This window comes from Odocoileus virginianus, chromosome 17 (genome assembly GCF_023699985.2).
Source record: "Odocoileus virginianus isolate 20LAN1187 ecotype Illinois chromosome 17, Ovbor_1.2, whole genome shotgun sequence".
Lineage (NCBI taxonomy): Eukaryota > Metazoa > Chordata > Mammalia > Artiodactyla > Cervidae > Odocoileus > Odocoileus virginianus.
The window spans coordinates 11285979-11309808 of record NC_069690.1 but is presented as its reverse complement, the minus strand read 5'-3'; the positions used below and the strand labels follow the sequence as shown (position 1 = coordinate 11309808).

At 37.3% G+C, this 23830-nt stretch overlaps 1 protein-coding gene across 10 annotated transcripts in view; it reads left to right on the top strand.

Moving 5' to 3' along the window:
- BCAS3 (BCAS3 microtubule associated cell migration factor) overlaps positions 1-23830 on the top strand; it is a 581826-nt gene that overhangs the window by 34643 nt on the left and 523353 nt on the right. For all 10 annotated transcript variants that reach the window (XM_070478583.1, XM_070478586.1, XM_070478587.1 and 7 more), the window contains exon 6: positions 21545-21626. In XM_070478583.1, the coding sequence (XP_070334684.1) occupies positions 21545-21626 (82 nt within the window). The remainder of the gene's footprint in view (positions 1-21544; positions 21627-23830) is intronic.

Below are 23830 nucleotides of genomic sequence, written 5' to 3'. Positions count from 1 at the left end.
ACTTACAGAGCAGAAGTGTGGAGGAGTAAGTCTTGTGGGCATTTGAGGAAGGGGCATTTAAAGGCAGTACTCTCTCACATACGATTCTGTTTTCTGTATTTAAAAATAGCAGGGAGACACTTTGGTGGAGCTTGGTGAGCAGGTGAAAAATGCTGGGTGTCTCAGAGTTGTTCTGGGCTACAGATTTGCAAGGTAAAACTTACAAAATGAGCTTTGTACCATTGTAAGAACTTCAAAAATTTTGAATATAGAGCAAAGTTGAACCAATTTTATGGAAAATATATATACTCACCACCTTGATTATATCATGAAAATTTTTACTGTAGTTGCTTTAGTTTGTCTCTACCTATAGATCTTATTGGGTGCATTTCACAGTAAATTGCAAAATCAGCATAGTTTCCCCTAACTACTTTTGCATGGCTTATCATTAACTAAAGTTGAATATTTGATTAGTTTTTAATGTAAAATTTACCCACAGTTAAATATACAAGTCTTAATATGTAAACTTCCTGAGCTTTGATAAGTACATGGCAGCCCAAATCTGTGTCAAGATAAGATCATAATTATCATTCAAGAAATTTCCCTCATGGCTATTCTCAATTTTTCCTCCATCCCATTTGCGGAACAGCCACTATTGTTATCTTATTTTCCACTGTAGATTAGTTTTGCCTGTTTCAGTTATGGCACTCAGGCTTAGTTGCTCTGTGGCATGTGGAATCCTCCCAGACCAGGGATCAAACCCATGTCCCTTGTATTCGCAGATGAATTCCTATCCACTGCACCACCATGGAAGTCCTCTCATCCTCTTTTGAAGTGCTTAATATCTTAAACAGATCTTGAAAATGTATTCATTACAGTACCTAAAAGATGAGAATTGTATGAAACAGTGTATTTGAGGTTCAATAAGTTAAGACTTATTAGGGAAGACCCCTAGACCATTCAGGTGTGACCTAAATCAAATCCCTTATGATTATACAGTGGAAGTGACAAATAGATTCAAGGGATTAGATCTGATAGAGTGCCTGAAGAAGTATGGACGAAGGTTCGCAACATTGTAGAAGGCAGTGATCAAAACCATCCCCAAAAAGAAGAAATGCAGAAAAGCAAATGGTGGTCTGAGGAGTCCTTAAAAGTAGCTGAGAAAAGAAGAGAAGTGAAAGGCAAAGGAGAAAAGGAAAGATATCTCCATCTGAACGCAGAGTTCCAAAGAATAGCAAGGAGAGATAAGAAAACCTTCCTAAGTGATGATTGCAAACACACAGAGGAATACAATAGACTGGGGTAGACTAGAGATCTCTTCAAGAAAATTAGAGATACCAAGGGATCATTTCATGCAGAGATGGGCACAATAAAGGACAGAAACATTTTGAACCTAACAGAAGCAGAAGATATTAAGAAAAGGTGGCAAGAATACACAGAAGAACTGTACAAAAAAGATCTTCATGACCCAGATAACCTCAATGGTGTGATCACTCACCTAGAGCCAGACACCCTGGAATGCGAAGTCAAGTGGGCCTTAGGAAGGATCACTATGAACAAAGCTAGTGGAGGTGATGGAATTCCAGTTGAGCTATTTCAAATCCTAAAAGATGATGCTGTGAAAGTACTGCACTCACTATGCCAGCAAATTTGAAAAACTCAGCAGTGGCCACAGGACTGGAAAAGGTCAGTTTTCATTCCAATCCTAAAGAAAGGCAATGCCAAAGAATGTTTAAGTTACTGCACAATTGCACTCATCTCACATGCTAGGAGAGTAATGCTCAAAATTCTCCAAGCGAGGCTTCAGAGTGTGTGAACCGAGAACTTCCAGATGTTCAAGCTGGATATAGAAAAGGCAGAACCACCAGAGATCAAATTGCCAACATCTGCTGGATCATCAGAATAGCAAGAGAATTCCAGAAAAACATCTGCTTTATTGGCTATGCCAAAGCCTTTGACTGTGTGGATCACAATAAACTGTGCAAAATTGTCAAAGAGATGGGAATACCAGACCATCTTACCTGCCTCCTGAAAAATCTGTATGCAGGTCAAGAAGCAACAGTTAGGACTGGACATGGAACAGTGTACTGGTTCAAAATTCGGAAAGTAGTACGTCAAGGCTGTATATTGTCACCCTGCTTATTTAACTCATGTGCAGAGTACATCATGGGAAATGCTGGACTGAATGAAGCACAAGCTGGAATCAAGGTTGTGGGGAGGAATATCAATAACCTCAGATATGCAGGTGACACCACTCTCATGGCAGAAAGTGAAGAGGAACTAAAGCGTCTTTTGATGAAAGGGAAAGAGGAGAGTGGAAAAGCTGGCTTAAAACTCAACATTCAGAAAACTAAGATCATGGCATCTGGTCCCGTCACTTCATGGCAAATAGATGGGGAACGGTGACAGACTTTATTTTCTTGGGCTCCAAAATCACTGCAGATGGTTACTGAAGCCATGAAATTAAAAGATGTTTGCTCTTTGGAAGAAAAGCTATGGAAAAAAAAAAAAAAAAAGCTATGACCAGCCTGGACAGCATATTAAAAAGCAGAGACTTGACTTTACCAACAAAGGTCTGTCTAGTCAAAGCTATGGTTTTCCCACTAAACATGTATGGATGTGAGAGTTGGACCATAAAGAAAGCTGAGTGCTGAAAATTGATGCTTTTGACCTGTGGTGTTAAGAGAAGACTTTTGAGTCCCTTGGACTGCAAGGAGATCCAGCCAGTCCATCCTAAAGGAAATCAGTCCTGCATATTCATTGGAAGGACTGATGCTGAAGCTGAAACTCCAGTACTTTCGCCACCTGATGGGAAGAGCTGACTCATTAGAAAAGACCCTGATCCTGGGAAAGACTGAAGGCAGCAGGAGAAGGGGACAACAGAGAATGAGACACTTGAGTGGAATCACTGACTCGATGGACATGAGTTTGAGCAAGCTCTGGGAGTTGGTGATGGACAGGGAAGCGTGGCGTGCTGCAGTCCACGGGGTCGCAAAAAGTTGGACATGACTGAGCGACTGAACTAAAGTTAAGATTCGGAGTTTTGTTGGATGTGCTGCAAAGAAGCAACACTAGGTGTCGCTAATACATTGAGCTAAGAAAAGTCCAGTCGTTCTCTTGAAAGAAAATATTTTCCCTAAAGCTTTTAGTGTGGCTTTTACACTTTTTGTCTTGCCTTTACGCTGAAAACTTCAGAGAAAACCTGCAAGGACATATTTGAGGTGAATACCAATTAGCTTATTATTTGTTAGAAGATGGGTGCCAACTTTGCCATGTCAAGATTGCTAGCCAGGAAACAATTTTTATGGGTTTCATTTGGGAACAATATGAAGTCAGTGATTTGGGTAACTGGCAAGCGGAGAAAGTTTGAATATGGACCCAAATCAAAAAAATTGCCTTTGTTGAGGGTAGAGCCTTATTTTGCTTGGTTCAGTCTCTTATTACTGGAAAGAGAAGTAATGGATGGCTCTTCAGTCACTTGGCAATGGATGATCTTCGGGTGTCACAGAGTGAATAAAAGCAGAAATGAAGAATAATATTGAAATAACTTGTGGAATTCTGCCAGGCTCCTGTGTCCATGGGATTTCCCAGGCAAGAAAACTGGAGTGGGTTGCTCTTTCCTACTCCAGGGGATCTTCCCAATCCAGGTGTTGAACCCAGGTCTCCTGCATTGCAGGCAGATTCTTTACCATCTGAACTACCAGGGAAGCCCTAATAAAAGCAGAAATGAAGAATAATATTGGAGTAGCTTGTGGAATTCATTAAGATTAGTAGAGGAAAATATTTTCTGTGAGTATGTTTCCTAAGATATTACTTTAAACAAGTCTGTATCTAAAGTTTAGTCTTCCCAGTGTTTAAATAGTGGCTTTCTGTGACTTTTGTTGATTTGAAAAATGAGTTTGAAATTTATTATTGTAAATTGGAATCTCTTGTTTGAAATATTTTTGATATTTTTCCACTCCAAGATGGAAGATCTTCTTTGGACACAAGCTGACCAGTGAGGGTGTGGAAGGCAGCTGTTTTTCTTACAAATCTCACTGAGTGTGTTAAATACCATGAAGTGCACACATCGTCAGTGAGCAGATTGAATTTTTGATGTGTGTGTATAACTCTCTGGGCACTGCTCAGATTAAGACACAGGCCATTTCCAGCGACTCGGGAGTCCTTCATGCCACCTGCCTGTCAATACTGCCCTCCTTGTACCTCCCAGTAACCGCTATTCTGACTTCTATCACCAGAGATTAGTGTTTTCTATTCTTGAACTTAAAAAAAACAGGGCGTGTGTGTGGGGGGTGGTCAGAGATAATCCAGTCTATTCTTTTGTGTCTGGCTTCTTTCTCTCAACAGTGTGACTATGAGATTCTTTCATGTTATTAAATGTAGCAGTGATTTGTTCTTAATTTTGCTGTATACTATTTTTAGTGTCCAACTCTTTGCAACCCCATGGAAAGGCACTTCTGTCCATGGAATTCTTCAGACAAGATTACTGGATTGGGTGGCTATTCCCTTCTCCAGGGGATCTTCCTGACCCAAAGATCGAACCTGAGTCTCCTGCATTGCAGGCAGATTCTTCACCATCTCAGCCACTAGGGAAGCCCTTCCATTATACAACTGATTAACATTTTTTTGGTTCCACTTTTTGAATATTATGGATAAAGCTACTCTGGTGTTCTTGTGTGTGTTCTTTGGTGGATATATGCTGCATCCATTTCTCTGGAATATAGACCTAGGAGTGGATTTGCTGTGTCGAAGTGAAAGTGTATGCTTAACATCAGTAGATATTGCCAATCAGTTTTCCGACGTGGTTTTACCAGTAGGCACTCCCACCGGCAGTTTATGAAAGTTTCACAGGCTGCACATTTTCGTTCGCTCTTGGTATTGTCAGTCTTTCTAATTTTAACCATTCCTGTGTATATGGGTTGGTATCTTATTGTGGTTTTAAAGATGCTTTTATTTTGCAATAATTCAACTTTCAGAAAATTTTGTACTAGTATAAGGGACTCCTGTTACTCATTACTTAGATTTACCAGTGAAGGATATTTTACTTTTTCTTTATCATTCCTCAATTTTTTCTGTGTGTGCAGATTTTTTTCTGAACCAGTTATCAGTAGGAGAATTTATGCCCCCCTTCCGTAAATAATTCTGTATATATTTTCTGGGAACAAGCACATTATCTTTTATAACCATAGCACTGTTATCAAAACCAGCACCTTTAAATTTGATATAAATAATAATCCGGTCCCTTTTCTGATGTCATCATTTATCCTATTAGTCTTCCTTATAGGTTTTCTTATATTTTCACTTTCTTAATGTTGTCTTTTGATGAAGGAAATCCAGATCAAATTTTAAGTGGTTTACTGTATTCTTAATGCTTTTTGTATCCTTGTTTATTCTTAGGCTGTGAAAATATTGTTATGTTTTCTGCTAGAAGATTGCTATTATCTTTAGATTATAATCCTTTTGAAATTTTTGGTATATGGTTTGACACAGGGAACAAGGCTGTTTTGAATTGAAAAAAATAAAAAATGTTATTTATTTAGCACCATTTCCTGAAAGGACTGACTTCCCAGGTGACTCAGTGGTAAAGAATTCACCTGCCAATGCAGGAGACTCAGGAGACATGGGTTCAGTTCCTGGGTCGGGAAGATCCCCTGGAGGAGGAAAGGGCAACCCACTGCAGTATTCTTGCTTGGAAAATCCCATGGACAGAGGAGCCTGGTGGGCTACAGTCAGTGAGGTCACAAAGAGTTGGACATGGCTGAGCACGCATGAACTCAGCACTCCTGAAAGGACCATTCTTTGCCCACCAAATATGAGTATGTAATTTTGACCATGTCTGTGTTTTTGTTTTTGGTTTTTTTTAGTCTATTTTCAAATTGATTTTAAGAACCTTCCAATTTTGAAAAAATTATAGACTCATGGGAAATTGCAGAATATTAGAGTCCTGGGTGCATTTCCCTCAATTTCTCCCAGAGGTGACATATAAATTATAGTACCATATCAAAACCAGGAAATAAACATTTACAATGATTTAAATTTTTTTGTTGTTTGTCTTTTCCAGTTTTATTTAGATATAATTGACCTACTATGTTGATCTTTAACACCATGAATTATGGTCATTTTGCCTGTTTTGAACTTTATGTTGATGGATTCATAGTATGTGAACTCAATCAGATTTTCATCTACAGACACAATGACTAATCTTGAGACTAAGTCCCATTTTTTTTTTTTTTCAGTTTGCCATATTTGAATATTCTTCACCTTGGCCTGGGGATTATTTGCGGCTAGACAGAGTGCATTGATCTCACGGTTTTCTCTTATGCCTTTGCTTTTAATCTTCTCCCTTTCCTTTTTTAAAATTCATTTAAGTAGATTTATTATTGTATTTATTTATTTATGATCATTCTGGGTCTTCGTTGCTATGCGGACTTTTCTCTAGTTGCAGCAACCGAGGCTGCTCTCTAGTTGCGGTGCATGGGCTCAGAAGTTGCGGCTCTGGGGCTCTAGAGCGCAGGCTCAGGATCAGGGGTTGAACCTGTGTCTCCTGCATTGGCAGATGGATTCTTTACCACTGAGCCACCAGGGAAGCCCTGTCTTCTTTCTTTATGTATATGTTGCCGATTTAAAAAGTACTGGTCATCTTGATGTGAACTATCGGAAGTGGTAACAGAATTAGTAAATGATTGTTTTAAAAGGCTGATGCTTTTTAAAATGAGAAATTAATTAAAATGATAACACATAAAAGTATGCAAATACAAGTTATATATATTTGTGACTCATTCTTGCCATTTTTGGCATTTTGGAGCAGGTGACTCTTTCTTATGGGAGATTGTTCTGTACATTGTAGCATACATAGTCACATCTGTGGCCTCTGTCTACTAAATGCCCAAACCAGCTCCCTTAATTATGACATTAAAAATGTCTCCAGTCATTGTCAAATGTCCTCTGGTTGAGAACCACAACTTCAGAGAAAGTTTTGGTCAAAACTACTGGCTTAGATACATATAATTTGATGGGAAAAGTTGTTGAGTGTAGTTAAGAATACAAAAGATTGATTGTACATGTATACGTGTACACACACACGCACTTTAGTGAGAATTGCTTTAAAATGGAACTGAAATATCTGTATTTTTAAATATTAAAATTATTAAAGTGCTATCCATTATATGCCTGTTCTTTCCCTTAATATTCATTCAGATTAATTGGTAGTAATCAACTGTGTTCTCATTTTTTTTTGGATGGGAAGGGTGAGATAATAGAAAATAATAGGTTTCTGGGGACTTTCTTATTGGCTGTACGAGGCGGCATGTGGGATCTGGTTCCCTGACAGGGACCAAACCCGCACCCCACGCAGTGGAAGCGTGTTGTCTCAACCACCAGATCACCAGAGAATTCCCCTCTGGGGGCTTTGAAAAGGAAGTGGACTAGTATTTCTATCTTCTAAATTTTGTCCATAATCAGTTTAATGTTTGAATTTTGAACATAGGTCCGAAGGAATGAAGTGAAGAGTTTCTGATTTTATAATTTTTAATTCAGTTTTCCTGTGTGTTTCGGTATTTTCTGGAAATCTTGGTTTTACATTAGCAGTTGGGGAAATTCAAGTGTCCCTAGAAGGGACGGGGGAGCCTGGAGGGCTGCCGTCTGTGGGGTCGCAGAGTCGGACACGCCTGAGGCGACTTAGCAGCAGCAGCCGCAGAACTGTGATCAGGTTCTCATGGGCTGTGTCTCTGGTGCCAGGTACACTGTTCGGTAGGATATGTATGTGTGTGTTCACATATATATTTATGTACGTATGTGCACATACATATATGCACATGGATATATGAGTATATATGTTAATAAACGTGTTTCAAGATTTCAGCCTTTTGCTGGATATTCTGACTGTGCTAGAGAGTCAGTATCAGAAAGAATCAAAGCCAATTTTGTAATCTTTTTGCTGTTTCCTTTCATTCCATTTCCATTCCCAATCTATCCCCTTTTCCTAAAATCTCTTTTTAAAAAAATTAATTAGCAGAACTCTCATTTTTCCCTTCAGCCACACTGGAACTTCAGGTCTATGCCACATATTAGGATGTATAAATGTAGCTAAGGGCTGAGCCCTGCCTCGAGGAGATCGTGTTTTACTTGTGCGCGATGTCACCACATAATTGCAGTCTGTGTCAGTGCTTCCCAAATGGGAGTGATTTTGCCCCCAAGGAAGCATTTGTCTTGTTTGCAGACATTTTTTATTGTCATCATTAGGAGTTGCTACTGGCATCTAGTGAGTAAAAGCCAGAAATGCTGTTAAACATCCTACCGTGTACTGGACAACCTCCCACAACAAAAATTGTTGAGTCCAAAATGTCAGCAGTACTGAGTCTGTGAGATTCATGTCACGATGGGGGTTTGAACAGAGTGCATTAGAGCCCTGAGCAGTGTTGGGGTGCTTTGGGGAAATTTGACGCTTGTGCTGCATAGTGAAATTTCATAATATAAATAGTAACAACTATTAAATCAGAATGTACCACACATATTATTTTAGGCACATTGCCCTTTACTGTCTTATTACCCTATCAATTTAACTAGTTACTGTTATCCCCAGTTTACAGGGAAAAAAATTGAAGTTCGTGTTTAACCAGCTCAGCTTCTTTGATAGATACCTTAAGGAAAAAAAAAAAGTATTTTTCAGAGCAGTTTCAGGTTCATAGCAAAAGTGAGCTGAACGTACAGAGTTCCCACATCCTCTTGCCCCCACAAACACATAGCCTCCCTATTAATCAGCATTGCACATCAGACTGGTGCCATGTTTGAATTGATGAACCTATGCTGACCCCACATTATCGTTCAGAGTCCATGGTTTACATTAGGTTTGCTTTCAGTGTTGCACATGCTGTGGGTTTTGACAGATGTATAATGACATGTCCCCACCATTACGGTATCACACAGGATAGTCTCACTGCCCTAAATGCCCTCTGTGCTCTGCCTGTGCCCTGACCTAAAAATCTCGTGTGCTCCCTCCTCTGGCAACCACTGGTCTTTTTACTGTTCATGTAGTTTTGCCTTTTCCAGAATGTCATATACTTGAAATCATACAGTATGTAGCCATTTCAGATCAGCTTCTTTCACTTAGTAATATGCATTTACGTTTCCCTCACATCTTTTCATGGCTTGATAGCACATTTGTTTCTAGTGCTTGATGATATTCCACTGTCTGGAGGTACCACGGTTTCTCTATGACATATACCTTTAAAAATTAAGACATATACCTTTAAAAATTACCACAAAATGTACAAATATCAAGTCTATAGTTTGAAGACTATGTGTGTTTTATGTATGTTTATGTAAGTGTGTATGTATGTGTGTACACATGCAAATAAATGAAACTACCATTGAGAACAAAATGTAGAACATTTTTCTTACTCAGAAAGTTCCCCGGACAGTATTAACCCCAAGGTAATCACTATTCTGACTGTAGATTAGCTTTGCCTCATTGAACTTTGTATAAGTAGAGGCACACAGCATGTCCTATTATACTTTGTGTCTGTCTTTTGCACTGTGTCTTTTTAAAAATTCATCTGTGTTGTTACATTTTGTAGTAGTTTGTATTTTTTATTTTTTTCATGACTGTGTTTCATTCTATGGATTGAATATACTGCAGTTTATTCAACTATTCTTCTTTTGATGGGCATTTGTGTTTCTGGCTTTTGGCTATAGTGAATAAAGCTCCTGTGAACATCATTGTAGATCTGTGAATAATACTCTGTTTTTTGAGTATCTACCTAGGAGTAGAATTGCTGGATTATAGGTTAGGCATGTATTTAACTTTATTAGAAATTTCCTAGAGTTTTCCAAAGAGCCTGTACCATTATACACGTAACATCTGCAATATCTAAGAATTCTAGTGGCTCCATTTCCTGTACCCTTTTGCACTATAAGTCATTTTTTAGCATCCTATCAATCTTACAAGTTTGTATGATACCTATTTTACAGAAGAAAAACCTTAGCCTTCTCTTTGATATAATCAATTTCTCTTTGGTTAGATATCTGCTGCAAAACTATCTTCAATCCACAGATTATATCAGGGTAGGTTTACAATGCCAATAAAATATGACAAGCTCAGTCTTTTAAAAGTGGAAAAAGGCTATAAGCCAAAATTGGCTTATCTGTAGCACTGTTTTCTCTCTTTCCTTTCAATTGGACATGTACTCAGCATGAAATAAAATAACGAGTTAAGGGGAATCCAGTTTGTGTGTCTGAGTGATTATGAAGTGTTTATGACAGCTCCTAGGCTGACACGCTCTGTAATGGTGTTACATTGACTTCTGAACACCTTCCAGTCTGCCTCCAGGCGTGTGTGTCTGTGTAGTCTGAGTGGTTTTACATTAACATCCACCCGGGGTAAGATCTTTTGACTACAGAAGTGTTACTTGCAAATGGAAGATACCATTAGGGCTGCTTCAAAGCTCCGCGATGGTATTTGGACTGGTGGTGCTGAAGTAATGGCTGGGGTTTTGAAGTGTAATGTCTAAATCTGCATTGCATAACTGGAGGAACGTGTGAGTTTAAACTGCTTTTCTTTGATCTTCCTTTCAAAAATCAGGATAAAGGGGAAAGGTTAAAGTTTCCTTAAGATACTCCTCTCTGTGTGTGTAAAAAAAATTTGGAAGTATGAAAATATGATTACAAGTTCCATTCATTATTTATGTTCTGCGGTTTTCATATTGTTCTTGAAACTCACTTCCTTCTTGCCTCAAGTTTTGTATTTTGAATTTAGTGTTAAGACCAAAATACAGACTTGGTTGCTGCCTGCTTTATGTGGTTAGCGAATATCTGTTCTATAAGTTGTTAGTCCTCACAAATATGCGTTTTAGGTGGTTTTTGTGGTTTGCATTTTTTTCTTGATGGCATGCAGAGTAGGTTACAAAGATACTGACACTCTGACATTAACTGAATCATTTGTGGTTAGCTAGGCAAAAAATAAAACAAAAAACTTGTCCCCTATTTCCTCCTACTTTTAGGAGCTTTCAAAAGAATTACTTTTTTTTACCATTAGGAATACTTTGCTCAAAATGTGCTATCTTAAGTTTTTTAAACTGTTGGAGAGGAGTTGTAGCACGTAAAATGACCGCCTGGCAGTATCTTGTTCGAGGGAAGAAAAAAAAACAACTCGAGTTTAAAACCTGTTTTTGAATACAGTGTTAACAGGAGCTTCTGATGCCCCTTTGATCTGGACAAGTTTTCCTTTGTTTCCTTATGTCTAAAATGAAAACGTACCATCAGAGTGGAGAGAGCTTGCTTTGTACTTGTGATTGGCACTCATGTAGCTAGTTGCTGTCCTTCTGTTGCTTAGGACCCAATATGTTAGTGTAAGGTGACACTTCCATCTCCTACCCCTGTCTCTTGTTGTATGTTTTTACTTTTACCCTTTTTCTCTAACTAAAGAAATTGTGTGTGTGTGTGTGTGTGTATTTACCTTTCCTTGTCAATTAAAAAAAATTTATTGTTGTTAACTCTCTAAGTTAAAAAGGCTATTGGGAATTCCCTGGCTGTCCAATGGGTAGGGCTGTGTGCGTCTGTTGCAGGGGGCATGAGTTTGATCCCTGATCCCTCAAGGGGCATGGCTTGACCAAAAAAAAAAAGAGAGAGAGACAGAAAACACACAACAATGCAAAAACTGTCATGAACCAATCTTCATTTTAAAGAACTTCATAAGTTCAGTTGTGCTGTATGTATGTGAGAGAACTAGAAGAGTGATAACTTATATACTTGTTTATTTAAATAGACCAAGTAAGGGCCTTTTGTTGCCTGAGGAACTGAATTCTTTAGTGTAAGACCTTATCGCCTCTTCATTCCTCCTTTCTCTCTGTATATTTGTACCTTTAGACTTTGCAAGACCAAGAGGATTGTTAATGGCAACTGGAGACCTAGTGCCCATTAGCTGGCTAAGGGGCCATGCTGAAGACCTTTCTCTCTATATTTTTACCTTTTATCCCTCCCCGTTTTTTTTTGCGTGAGGGGCTGGGAGGGTATCAGAGAAGTTTAAAATTTATTTGTGGAATCTCCACATTTTCCATATATATTGAGATAAACATTAATAGACTATTTTCAAAGCAGTTTTAGGTTTACATAAAAGTTGAGGAGAAAGTACAGAGAATTCCCATGTATCCCTCAGACATAACTGCCTCCCTGCCTTGTTTTCCCCTGTTAACATCTTGTATTAGTAATGGCAACGCCTGGCTTACAAGATCTTAGTTCCCAGACCAGACCTGGACCCATAGCAGTGAAAGTGTGGAGTCCTAATCACCTAACCACCAGGGAATTCCCCAGGTACTTTTTGTAAAATTAGTGAACCAATATTGACACTTTATTAACTTAAGTCCATAGTTTACATTTTTCTCCTTGGTGAAAAAATTCTGTTTGGTATTACTTTTAGCTCTAAGACTGATGAAGCAATATTTACTTATTAAGGACTTCATTTCAGTTGTGTCTATATGGCTGCTACATGTGAGACAATTAGAAAAGATTGATGTCTACATTTGTTTAAGTGGGCTGTTTTTGCATCATTCTTGGTAAGAAAACCTGTTGCAGGTACAAACTTTACATGAACACAGAACGGTTGGAATGAGTGTGGGATGTTTGCCAGGTGGAGTGGCCCTTGATCTTGAGCAGGAGTGTGAAGACCGGTGTGATGGAACGTGCTGCCCAGAGGAGGGACGTGCTGCTCGTCTCTTAGGCGTTGGTCCTTCTCTTGAGAGCTGGAAAGCTTAGGAAGTGTTATACAAGTGGGTTCAAGAATGAGTTGTACCCAAATGTGTTTCATGATATAGTATAGCAAATTTCCAGATATTAAATATTAACATGTTTTGAAAACAAGGGGGCAAAGGCAAATTATGCTAAGTACCATTAAGAGTGAACGATGAGGCCAATATAGACCTAGTCAGTTATTTATCAGTTCATTCATTCAACCAGTATCTTTTTTTAAAATATTTATTTTTGGGTGGGTGGGTCTTAGTTGGGGTGTGCGGGTAAGTGTGTGGGCTCTGTAGTTGTGGCTTGTGGGCTGTCAAGTTGTCACATGAGGGTTCACTTGCCCCTTGGCATGTGGAATCTTAGTTCCTTGACCAGGGATCAAGCCCCTGCCTCCCCTCCACTGGAACGTGGATTATTAACCACTGGACCACCAGGGAAGTTCTGAAAAGCATCTTCTTGATTTAACTCTCTTTTGTGTGCCAACTATGTGTTTTGCATAATTTATTTCAGTTAGTTCAGTCGCTAAGTCGTGTCCAACTCTGCGACCCCATGAATTGCAGCATGCCAGGCCTCCCTGTCCATCACCAACTCCTGGAGTTTACTCAGACTCATGTCCATTGAGTCGGTGATGGCATCCAGCCATCTCATCCTCTGTCATCCGCTTCTCTTCTCGCCTTTAATCTTTCCCAACATCAGGGTCTTTTCAAATGAGTCAGTTCTTTGCATCAGGTGGCTAAAGTATTGGAGTCTCAGTTTCATTATTTTATTGATAAATAAAACATCTTATTAATAACTATGAAATTTAGTACCATTGCTTTGTTACATAGATATGTTATTACACTTATTTTAAAGCCAAACTCAGATTTAGCCCACTTAAATAGTTTATAAACACAAATCCAGCTTATTTTCTACTGTAATGAACTGTTGGAATCCTTGATGTTGTTGATGTGGTCTTTGTAACTGATGGTCTCTAGTACTGGACTCACTTGGCATTGTTGCCATAGGCCATGATTTCGGAATAAGAATACAACTTCTGGGGTCCTACCTGTTGGGGGCTTTTGAAAGTGCAAGTGTTAGTTGCTCAGTTATGTCTGACCCTTTGTTGACCCCATGGACTGTAGTCCACCAGGCTCCTCTGTCCATAGAATTCTCCAGCCAAGAATACTGGAGTGGGTTGCCATTCCCTTCTCCAGGATGCTTTTAACTCTTTTAGATTTTCTAGCTGGAACCAGAGGCAATGTTCGGAGAATTCAGATGTGAAAGATATTTTTGACTGGAATTCAGGATGTGCTTGAGATAAACATGAGGAATTCTATTTCTCATGTCTTTTATGTCTGATGCCTTGGCCTTTTAATTTATATTTCCAGTCTAAAATTGGTATAGCCATTTTGAAAAATAGGTAAATTAATGCCTCTATTTAAGTTTTTTAGAGATTGAAACTTGCTAAATTGTTTACCAAAGAAAAAGACTACTAATCATTATCTTTTGTCTTTGAATTGCTTGAGTTATAGGGGGGAAGATACAGTAATTTTTTATGTTTCCTATCTTTAATAGGGACTGCATTTGCTTTGAGTGTTTGTGTGAATTTTTACAAATCATCATTTTTCCATTTCAAGGGCTATCACTTTGTTATAACCCAGTCATTTTACCTTATATGGGGAGGAGAGCTTGCTTATTACTGGATTTGGAATTAAAGTATGAATTCAGTCATGGACCAAAAGCTGTAGTTTTTCCAGAGCTGCTATGAAAAGAATCTCATTCATATTTTGTGCTGATTAGCATACATAATGCTGGGAATCAAGGGTCCTTCAGGACAGAACTCTTATTTCATGTGCCCTGATAGAGGACCATTATACTAAAGGTTGTTTATTTATTTGGATTGAGGCAGCATTGCTTTGCCAGAGAAGACTGATTTATGCCTTTCACTCACTGCTGCATAACAGAGCTAAATCCATAATTTTAAGAATCAAGCAACTGTATTGGGCCAGAGACTATCAGGCCATCCATGAAATAGTATAACTGAATTCTGATAAGCACGTGAAAAAGTGTTCAAGCACCTTCTTTGAAGAAAATGCAAGTTAAAACCACAGTGAGAATCCCACTGAACATCCACCAGAGTGATATCGAGTGTTGGATGTGGCACAGGTAGAGAACTGTCTTACACTGGTAAGTTGTTCAGTTACTGTTTGATTAAAAATCTCCAAAATGTGCCCATATTCCTAGTACAAAAGCAGTTTCAGTAGTATGTACTCAAATAAACATGTTCCCTAAATGCCATATACAAGAATATTCATAGCAGTATTCCTTATGATGTTATCATTTTAAAAATGGTAAAAACATGACACTCATACAACTGTAAAATGGACATGTGTCATAGATTTTATTTAACTTGTTAATGAGGTGTTAGGCAAGTTATCGCTGGTTCAAAGGAGAATCTGAAGAATGGTATAAGCAGTTAGGAATGCTGAAATGAACCTGTTAAGAAATGTGAACCCACCTCATATCCTGTTGGGACAAAAGTGTACTGCTTGGGATCTTCTTTATGAGTGGAATTCAATTGCATCTCTGCTAGACAAAGTTCATTTGCATTTCTGTGGGCAAGTGTCAGTTGCCTTACTATCAGTTTTCTACAACTTAAAGTATTGTAAGATAGCCTGGTCAAGACAAAGGTGCAGGTTCTTACAGAATCAAATAACCCCAAAGGATCTACTGTACGATTCTTGATAATCCACTGAAAGAACACTCAGTAATCTTTTTACCCTTTGAAAGTTTGTGCAGTTTTTCCTGATATTTTATGAGCCTAAACTAGAAACAACTTAGGCGTCCATCAGCCAGTGGTAGAATGGATAAACTGTAGTATTTTTATGCAATGGAAATCTATGTAGCAACAAAAATAATCATATGCAACAATACAAATGAATTTCACAGGCATGTGATGGTAAAAGAAGCCATACTGTGTGTTTCCATTTAAATAAACTTGAACAAGGAAAACTTACATGTTAGAAAAATCAAGATAGTGGTTATTGTAGTGACCCAAAGATGAAAAGAGCAGATAAAACCAAGGAGGGTCTTAGAATGCAGAAATGGAAAAACCAGACCCTTATTGTCTTTCTCTCCCACATGTTGTAACTACTAACAGATTTCAGGTCTTCCTGAGCAGTATAACCTATCTCTCCTCCTATACCATCAGTTCAGTTCAGTCGCTCAGTTGTGTCTGACTCTTTGTGACCCTGTGGACTGCAGCACGCCAGGCCTCCCTGTCCATCGCCAACTTCCAGAGTTTACTCAAACCCATGTCCATTGAGTCGGTGATGCCATCCAGCCATCTCATCCTCTGTTGTCCCCTTCTCTTCCTGCCTTCAGTCTTTCCCAGCATCAGGGTCTTTTTTCAGATGAGTCAGTTCTTTGCATCAGGTGGCCAAAGGATTGGAATTTCAGCTTCAGCATTAGTCCTTCCAGTGATATTCAGGACTGATTTCCTTTAGGATGGACTGGTTTGATCTTGCTGTCCAAGGGACTCTCAAGAAGACTCTCAAGAGTCTTCTCCAACACCACAGTTCAGAAGCATTAATTCTTTGGCGCTCAGCTTTCTTTATAGTCCAACTCTCACATCCATACATGACTACTGGAGAAACCATAGCCTTGACTATAGACCTTTGTTGGCAAAGGAGTGTCTCTGCTTTTTAATAAGTTCTCTAGATTGGTCATAATTTTTCTTCCCAGGAGCAAGCGTCTGTTAATTTCATGGCTGCAGTCACCATCTGCAGTGATTTTGAAGCCCAACAAAATGAAGTCTGTCATGTTTCCCCATCTATTTCCATGAAGTGATGGGACCGGATGCCATGATTTTAGTTTTCTGAATGTTGAGTTTAAAGCCAACTTTTTCACTGTCTTCTTTCACTTTCATCAAGAGGCTCTTTAGTTCTTTTTCACTTTCTGCCATAATGGGTAGGGAGAACGTATTTGCCTTACTCTTCCTCCACCCAGTTTATGTGCCTCATCCAGTCAGCAAATGACCTGTAAGACCCCTATCCTACTCCTTGTCCCTTGGGTATAAAAGTGGACCAAGGACCCCTGTTTAGGGTCGGTTCTCCCTCGAGCTGGCCTGCTGTTCTAACAGTGTCTCCTACTCTAATAAACTTCATTTCCCTCTCATTCTGTCTCGTATCTGGAAGTTCTTTTCAGCCCGTGCCCGGACCACGAGAGTTATGGTTGTTGTTGCCTTGGGTACGTGACTGGGAATCGGTGTGGAGGGACCTTCTGAGTGTCCATAATGTTCTGTTTCTTGATGTCTGTGCTGGTAACAGATGTGTATTTACATTGCAAATTCATTAAGCTGTACATACACCTAAGATTTCTGTATTACTTCTGTGTCTGTTATCTTTGAGTAAAGTTTGCTAAGAAGAATCAGTGGCACACCGTAGTTCTCCATTTGCAGTGTCTCAGAGGGAAGCTGGGGGTGTAAATATGTACTCCTGACCTGATTCTGTGTCATTGTAGAGTGTTATTATTATTATTACTTTTCTTGTGTTTGATTGACTTTTCTATTTTGTAGTCAGATGTCTTTGAAAAGTCATCAGAATTTCAGAGGCATGTTTGGTTCTGAGGGCTAGATGACCTTCATGTGCTTTTAGGATTCTCTGAAAGCACTTACAAAGTTCCCCCACTACTTTACAGCCTTTTGTGTGTGTGTATGATTGTCTCGGCTGTTATAATTTCCTTTTGCCTTCGATTGAGTTGTGAGATTCTAAACTTGTCCTCCCCTCCACCGCTTTTTGGTTTGGTATGTAATTTGCATATTTTCACCATGCGAAAGCTATTTTCTATGGTTGGAAAAGATTTTTTTCCAACAGTGTGAACAAATCATTCTTTGTTCTCCTTATTGTGCCTCCAAACTGGTACGTCCGGTTTATGCTCCAAACAACAAAAGTCTGTCATCAGAAATTAAAATGCCAGTAAGAACAAAGGCAGAGACCATGAGGAGCTATTGGAGAGGTTTCCTCCCTATTTGCTCCTCTCCCCAAGTTACTGCAGTTGCCAGCAAGTTGGAACTTTGCTTGGTAAACGCCTTGCTGGTAGTTCTACCCTTGTATTTATTATTAGTGTTGGTTTAAAAGTGAACTTAGAGCCCCTGGTGGTTCTGCCCAGGATCAGTTAAAATCCCCATCTCTGAGGATTTTATTCTTTGCTATTTTTAACGAGTTTTTTTTTTTTAAATAAACCTAAAAATCACTTTGAAAGGCTTAAAAAAATCAATTTGACACTCATTTATTTGAGAGCAATATTGCCAGTGAACATGTTGTATAAAATGATTAGAGGTAATTAAAACCGGCAGCCAAAGTGTAGGCTGTAAGACCATATCCGTTTTCTCTGTGTCCTCCCTAAAATGTGCACATCTTACCTGTATACACATTATTAGCACTTTTTCTGTTCTGAAATTGTATTCAAGTGTAGAATTTGCATATATTATTTGGAGGGTTCTCTCCTCCAAGTGTCATGCTTGACATTTGTGACTCTTTAGGAAACTTTAAATTTGTGACTCTAAATCCATGGCTGATTCATGTCAATGTATGACAAAAACCACTACAATATTGTAAAGTAATTAGCCTCCAACTAATAAAAATAAATGAAAAAAAAAATAAAGGAAACTTTAGAATTCCGCTTCTAACAATTTTGATTTTAACATGTTCATAAATTTCTATCACGAGGGAGGTGGGAGGGGGGACTGGGATGGGGAATACATGTAAATCCATGGCTAATTCATTTCAATGTATAACAAAAAATACTGTAATGATGTAAAGTAATTAGCCTCCAACTAATAAAAATAAAAGGAAAAAAAAAAAATTTCTATCACTATTTAGTAAATAGTGATAGTGCTTTCCCCGCTTCCTTCCCTGATGTTTTAATGAAAGATTCTAGGACCTTAACTTAGACATAAGAAGGACGGGGTAATGAATATAGGGATGTATTTTGTAATCAATCCTAATGTTTTTTCTTAACCTGTTGCTGTACATTTAAAGAGGGATTTAGAGTAAAAGCCTAGAATAGAATAAGGCATTTCGGTTTGTTTTAAAAGCTGTTATGCTCAAAAGCGTGGTATGTTCAGATTTCAAAATGTTTTTGTATATCAAAGTAAGCTCTTGGGTATTAAATCCAATGATGATAAATGTTTATCATATTGTAAATGTGCCATGACAGGTTTGTTACATTCTTTATTATAATTTAGTATAGCAGTTCAGGTAAATATGTTTAGACTTTTTTTTTTTAAACTTTAGACTTTTTTTTAAACTTTTTTTTTAAAGCTCTATTTGATAGAACCAAAAGCTAAATGCTAAACTTGTGACATATGGAAATAATATTACAGAGCAGTGGATTTTGTGTTAGAATACTGTGATTTGTTATAGGTATAATAAACCTTATTTGTGAGAAGTGGTTTTCATTACTCTGAATTATAACTTCAGTGCAATATCTGCAATATTGTTTTACAGTTTATTTTTCATTTCATTCTTGGTAGAAATAGTATATATATTGAAGAATACTATTTATCCATTGTCCACCAAGCAATTTATTTTCGAAAAGTAAATGACTTGGCAGCTTTGGAGATAGCCAGTAATGTATTTATAATGTAATTGGACTGTATTAGTGATATACCATTCGATGAAAGTGTTCTTAAAATCAAAGAGATGATGGTAATTTTTAGATTTCAGAGAATGTGTGATTATTTGATGGGGTAGGAGATTAGACAAAATGACCCTTTAAGGATTTTTCTAAATTTAAAATTCTGTTCTATAAGAATAAAATATAGATTTAAGAGCTGTAGTTATCTAATGGCCTTCATAGTTCATTTAGAAATTTAATGTCTACAGAGGAATTTGTAGAGAGGTAAACTCTTTTAGTTTGCTATCCTGAGTTTGTAGCTTTTGTGTGTTTAGTTGGTGGTAGGTGGTGCTGTTGTTGCATAGTTAGTGGGAAGAGCCTAGCGTTCCTCATAGCTTTTGCTTCCCAAGTGCTATAGAGGGATTTGCCACTGTGGTCAATAAATACATTTTAATTATTTTTGTATTCTAAACGATTATGATGGCTCTTTGGGCATTACCATAATTTAACATTTATAAGAGACAAAGTTATTTACAGTGTGAAGCACTTCAATTCATGTAGAAGAGAAGCTGAAGATCTAAAAAAGTGTTGATATAAAAGGCAGCCCTGCAGATTTATTGTTTAATATGGGAAGACTGATAAACCTTTTGTAATATATAAAGTGTTGATATTTTAAACTCCTTGTTTGGCAGGCCTGTTTTTAAAGAAATACCATTGGCATGTTTACATTATGGAATGTTTACCATTTTTACATCTGTTGTAAGTTTTTGGGTTTATAGAATGAGTTTTACAGTATTTGCCATTTTCTTGATCTGATATAACATATTCCATCAAACACTTGACAATTAAGAAAATATATTGGGAATGACATTACCACTTACATTACTCTGGAAATACTTTTTTAACTAATTATGATTTAATCTGTGCAGTATTTCAGTTAGCAACAGATTGTCCTTTTGAACTACTAATTTTGAAAAGCAGTTGTTTTCACACTTGACACATATATTAGTCTACCTCTTTTACTTTTGGATTAATAAGCTACTATACCCTTTATATTTGAGGAACAAATGTGATAATGACTCAAAATGAACAGAGATTCATATAGTGTTTGATCTTAGTGTATAATAAAAATGAAATTTAAGGATGCATACATTTTTAATGAATAGAATATTGAAACTATATTCATTTTGAGTTTGTTTAGCATCTTTATCATCTCAACTTATAAATGCAAAGAATATAGGCTCAGAGGAGGTAGAGGAAATGTGGAGATGTTGGTCAAAAAGTATAAAGGTTCAGTTTTATAAGTTGAGTAAGTCAGGAGACCTAATGTTTAGGCGTGGTGACTGTAATTAATTACATTGTATTGAATACTGAAAAAATAGAGTTCTTGACTTTCCTTGGTGGTCCAGTGGTTAAGACTCCGTGCTTCCACTGTAGGGGGCTGTGAGTTTGATCCCTGGTCAGGGAACTAAGATCCTGCATGTCATGCGACATGGCCATAAAAGAAAGAAAAGAAAATTAGATTTCAGGTACTTTTATCACATATAGAAGGTGACTCTGAGAAGGTGATATATATATATATATGTACAGGTATATGTATATCAAATATTCATGTTGTACACCTAAATACATACAATATTTACTAAAATATATTTAGAGAAGAAGATAAGTAATAAAGGTTTATAGAGGTCAAATGATTTACCCAAGGAGGTTAACAGCTAGGGTTGCAGAACCTAACTGGCACCCAGGTCATTCACCCTCCACCTAGTGTTCTTTGCAACATGTTTTGCTTTTTCTCATATATAGCACATTTGTGAAAGTTACTATAGCATTTAAGTTCTGCTTTTCATAAAGCTAAGAATATTTATTTTCATACATAGAAAGCTGAATACTAATAAAAATCCTAGCTGCTTTGCTCTAAAATGGAAAGCAGTCATGTAGGAACTGAACAGACTTTAACAAACTTGTAGTTTATTAAAGATAAAAATTCTAGGCTTCCAAAACAGACCTTTTATTTTCCTATTCATGTGAAGTGTATGCTCTTAACATTTTCTAAAAATATTTATGATAATTTAACATATCAATATGCTTAATGTGTATGGTCACCGTAAGTGTGTGTGTATGTGTATATATTACATTTGAGACCAAAAATCATGGTAAAAATTTAGGAGATCTTGTTTTTGTATAATGATGTTCTGACCTTTGTTTTCATTTCCTGAATTTTTTCTGTCTCCTGCAGATCAGTGGGGAAGCACAGGAGCTTTTTTCTGTTCGACATGGCCCCATTCGAGCGGCTAGAATCTTGCCTGCTCCACAGTTTGGTGAGTGTAGCTCTTAAGAAGAAACAAATCATTCAGAAAGAGGTTTCTCTTTTACGCTCTTGGACACAGACAGCAAGAATGATAACTAAAGCCTGTTTTCCTCCAAGTGTCCATAGCCTTCCCCTCCTCCCTCCAAGATAAAGTCTTAAGTTCTGTCAGTTGAGATGGAAATAGGTAATCTTAACCAATTCAATATGGCCATTCACTTTCTGCTGTGGTTTTGATTTATCTTCCTCCCCTTTGATCTCCATTTAGTCTCTGACTTTGCTGGCTCTTTCTTGAAGCCCTCTTCTCTATTGGTTTTCATGGCAGCGCTCTTCCCAGATCCCTTCCTTGCTGACTGTGCTGCTTTTGTTATGTTGCTCCTTTAGCTTTCTGCTGTGGGTGTTCCCCAAGTCTCTGATGTTCTCAGGGTCTTTGCTCTTCTCAGTTTTACTTACTGCCTTGGAGAGCTTGGTTTTCACCATTATCTCGATTGCAGATGAGTCTCTTGCCTGTATTTATAGCGATGGCTGAAGTACAACTTTGAACTTTTGGCCTTGAATTTCTGCTTTACTAATGAAAACTTCTTAATATTGTATGTAAATATTATGTACTTTTATTAAAAAAATAAGATATATGGTTAAAATATATCAGTTGTTTAGAAGCCTAAATAACTCCCAACTCTTTAATGATCTGAGCTTTCTACATACTGTATTTTCTCTTCAATTTGCCAGTGTTTGCTCGGTAATCTTTTTGCATGTGCATTAAAAACAATCATTTCAATACCATTTGTATACTTATAAAAGAGAATATTAAAATATTCAAATTCTGTTATATTTTTAAAGTTTGAACAGAAGTTGGGAAATCTTCCTAACACTCTGTACAGTTATTTCTCTAAATTGGTGAGAATGATGTTTATTTAAACAGAGTTTATTTAAACTCTGCCTAAGCATTATTAGAGATTAATTTAATTATTAAATCTGCTTAATTGAAATGTTAAAGGTAGAGGTAATAAGGCAATACTATCCTGCAGTCATGGGAAGATTTTTCCTTGTTATTGAAGTATGTGGCATTATACAGTTATCAGCTCTGTCTGTGCTTCACACACACTCTGTTTTCTGTTGCATTTGTGTTTTGGTGAAAGTTTTGACAAAGAAGATTATTTTTGGAATAGCCAGTGTTCTCTTTGCATGATTGGAATTAAGAACTTTATTACTAAAGGGGTCTACTGTGTCCTTGTTTCTTTTGTATGTAATTCACAGGGGCAGATTTTTCTCCTTTCATTTCATTTATGAAGTTCTTCTCTTTATATCAACTATTTACTATTTATTAAAAAAATTTTTTTGGTTGCACGGTGTGGCTTGTGAGATCTAGTTCCATGACCAGGGATAGAATCCAGGCCCCCGTCAGTGGAAGCATGGAGTCCTAACCACTGGACCACCAGGGAATTCCCCTCTTTGTGCCAATTATTAATGTTCAACTTTTCTCAAATTTTTTACTTTGGGCAGAAATACTTCATGGGAGAGTATAAAACTTTAGAAGTTAATATTGCTAGTAGGATTTGAGTTTGTTTAATTTACTTTGTCTAATTAAAAGAAAAATTTCTCCATCCACTATAATATACCTTTTTAGTATACTTTAATTTTAATATTTAAGATGTAATTTCACAAAGCTAAATGTCTGACTTACAGAAAATGCATGTGTTGGTTTTATTAATTTTTTAGATTTGTTTCTGTCAAAGCTATACATGCAACTGATTAGATAAATTTTGTAATGGAAAATAGACTACCTAATTCCTCTCTTTTGCCCATTTTGCTTCTGCATGCATTTTGGTGGAATAAGTCTTTAATAGTTTCTGGAAAAAGGACGTGTGGTGGATCTTGTTTTTGTGAAGATGTCTTTATTCTTCCTTAATTAATTCTTGATTGTTAATTTGGCTGGATAAGAAATATGTGTAAGTAATGTTACTTCAGAAATTTGAAGGTATTAATCTGGTGTTATGGTTGAAGAATCTTAAGTCATTTTGATACCTTTTTCTTTGTAAATGGCTTGTTTATTTCTCTGGGACCTAGTAGAATGTTGGCTTTATTCCCAGTGTTCTGAAATTTTGCAGTGTTGTTTGTTGGTTCATATATTATTCTGGGCCTCTTCAGTGTAGAAATGCAAGTAGTATAGTTTTGAGAAAGTTCCTTGAACTACTTTTTTGATGATTTCTTTTCCTA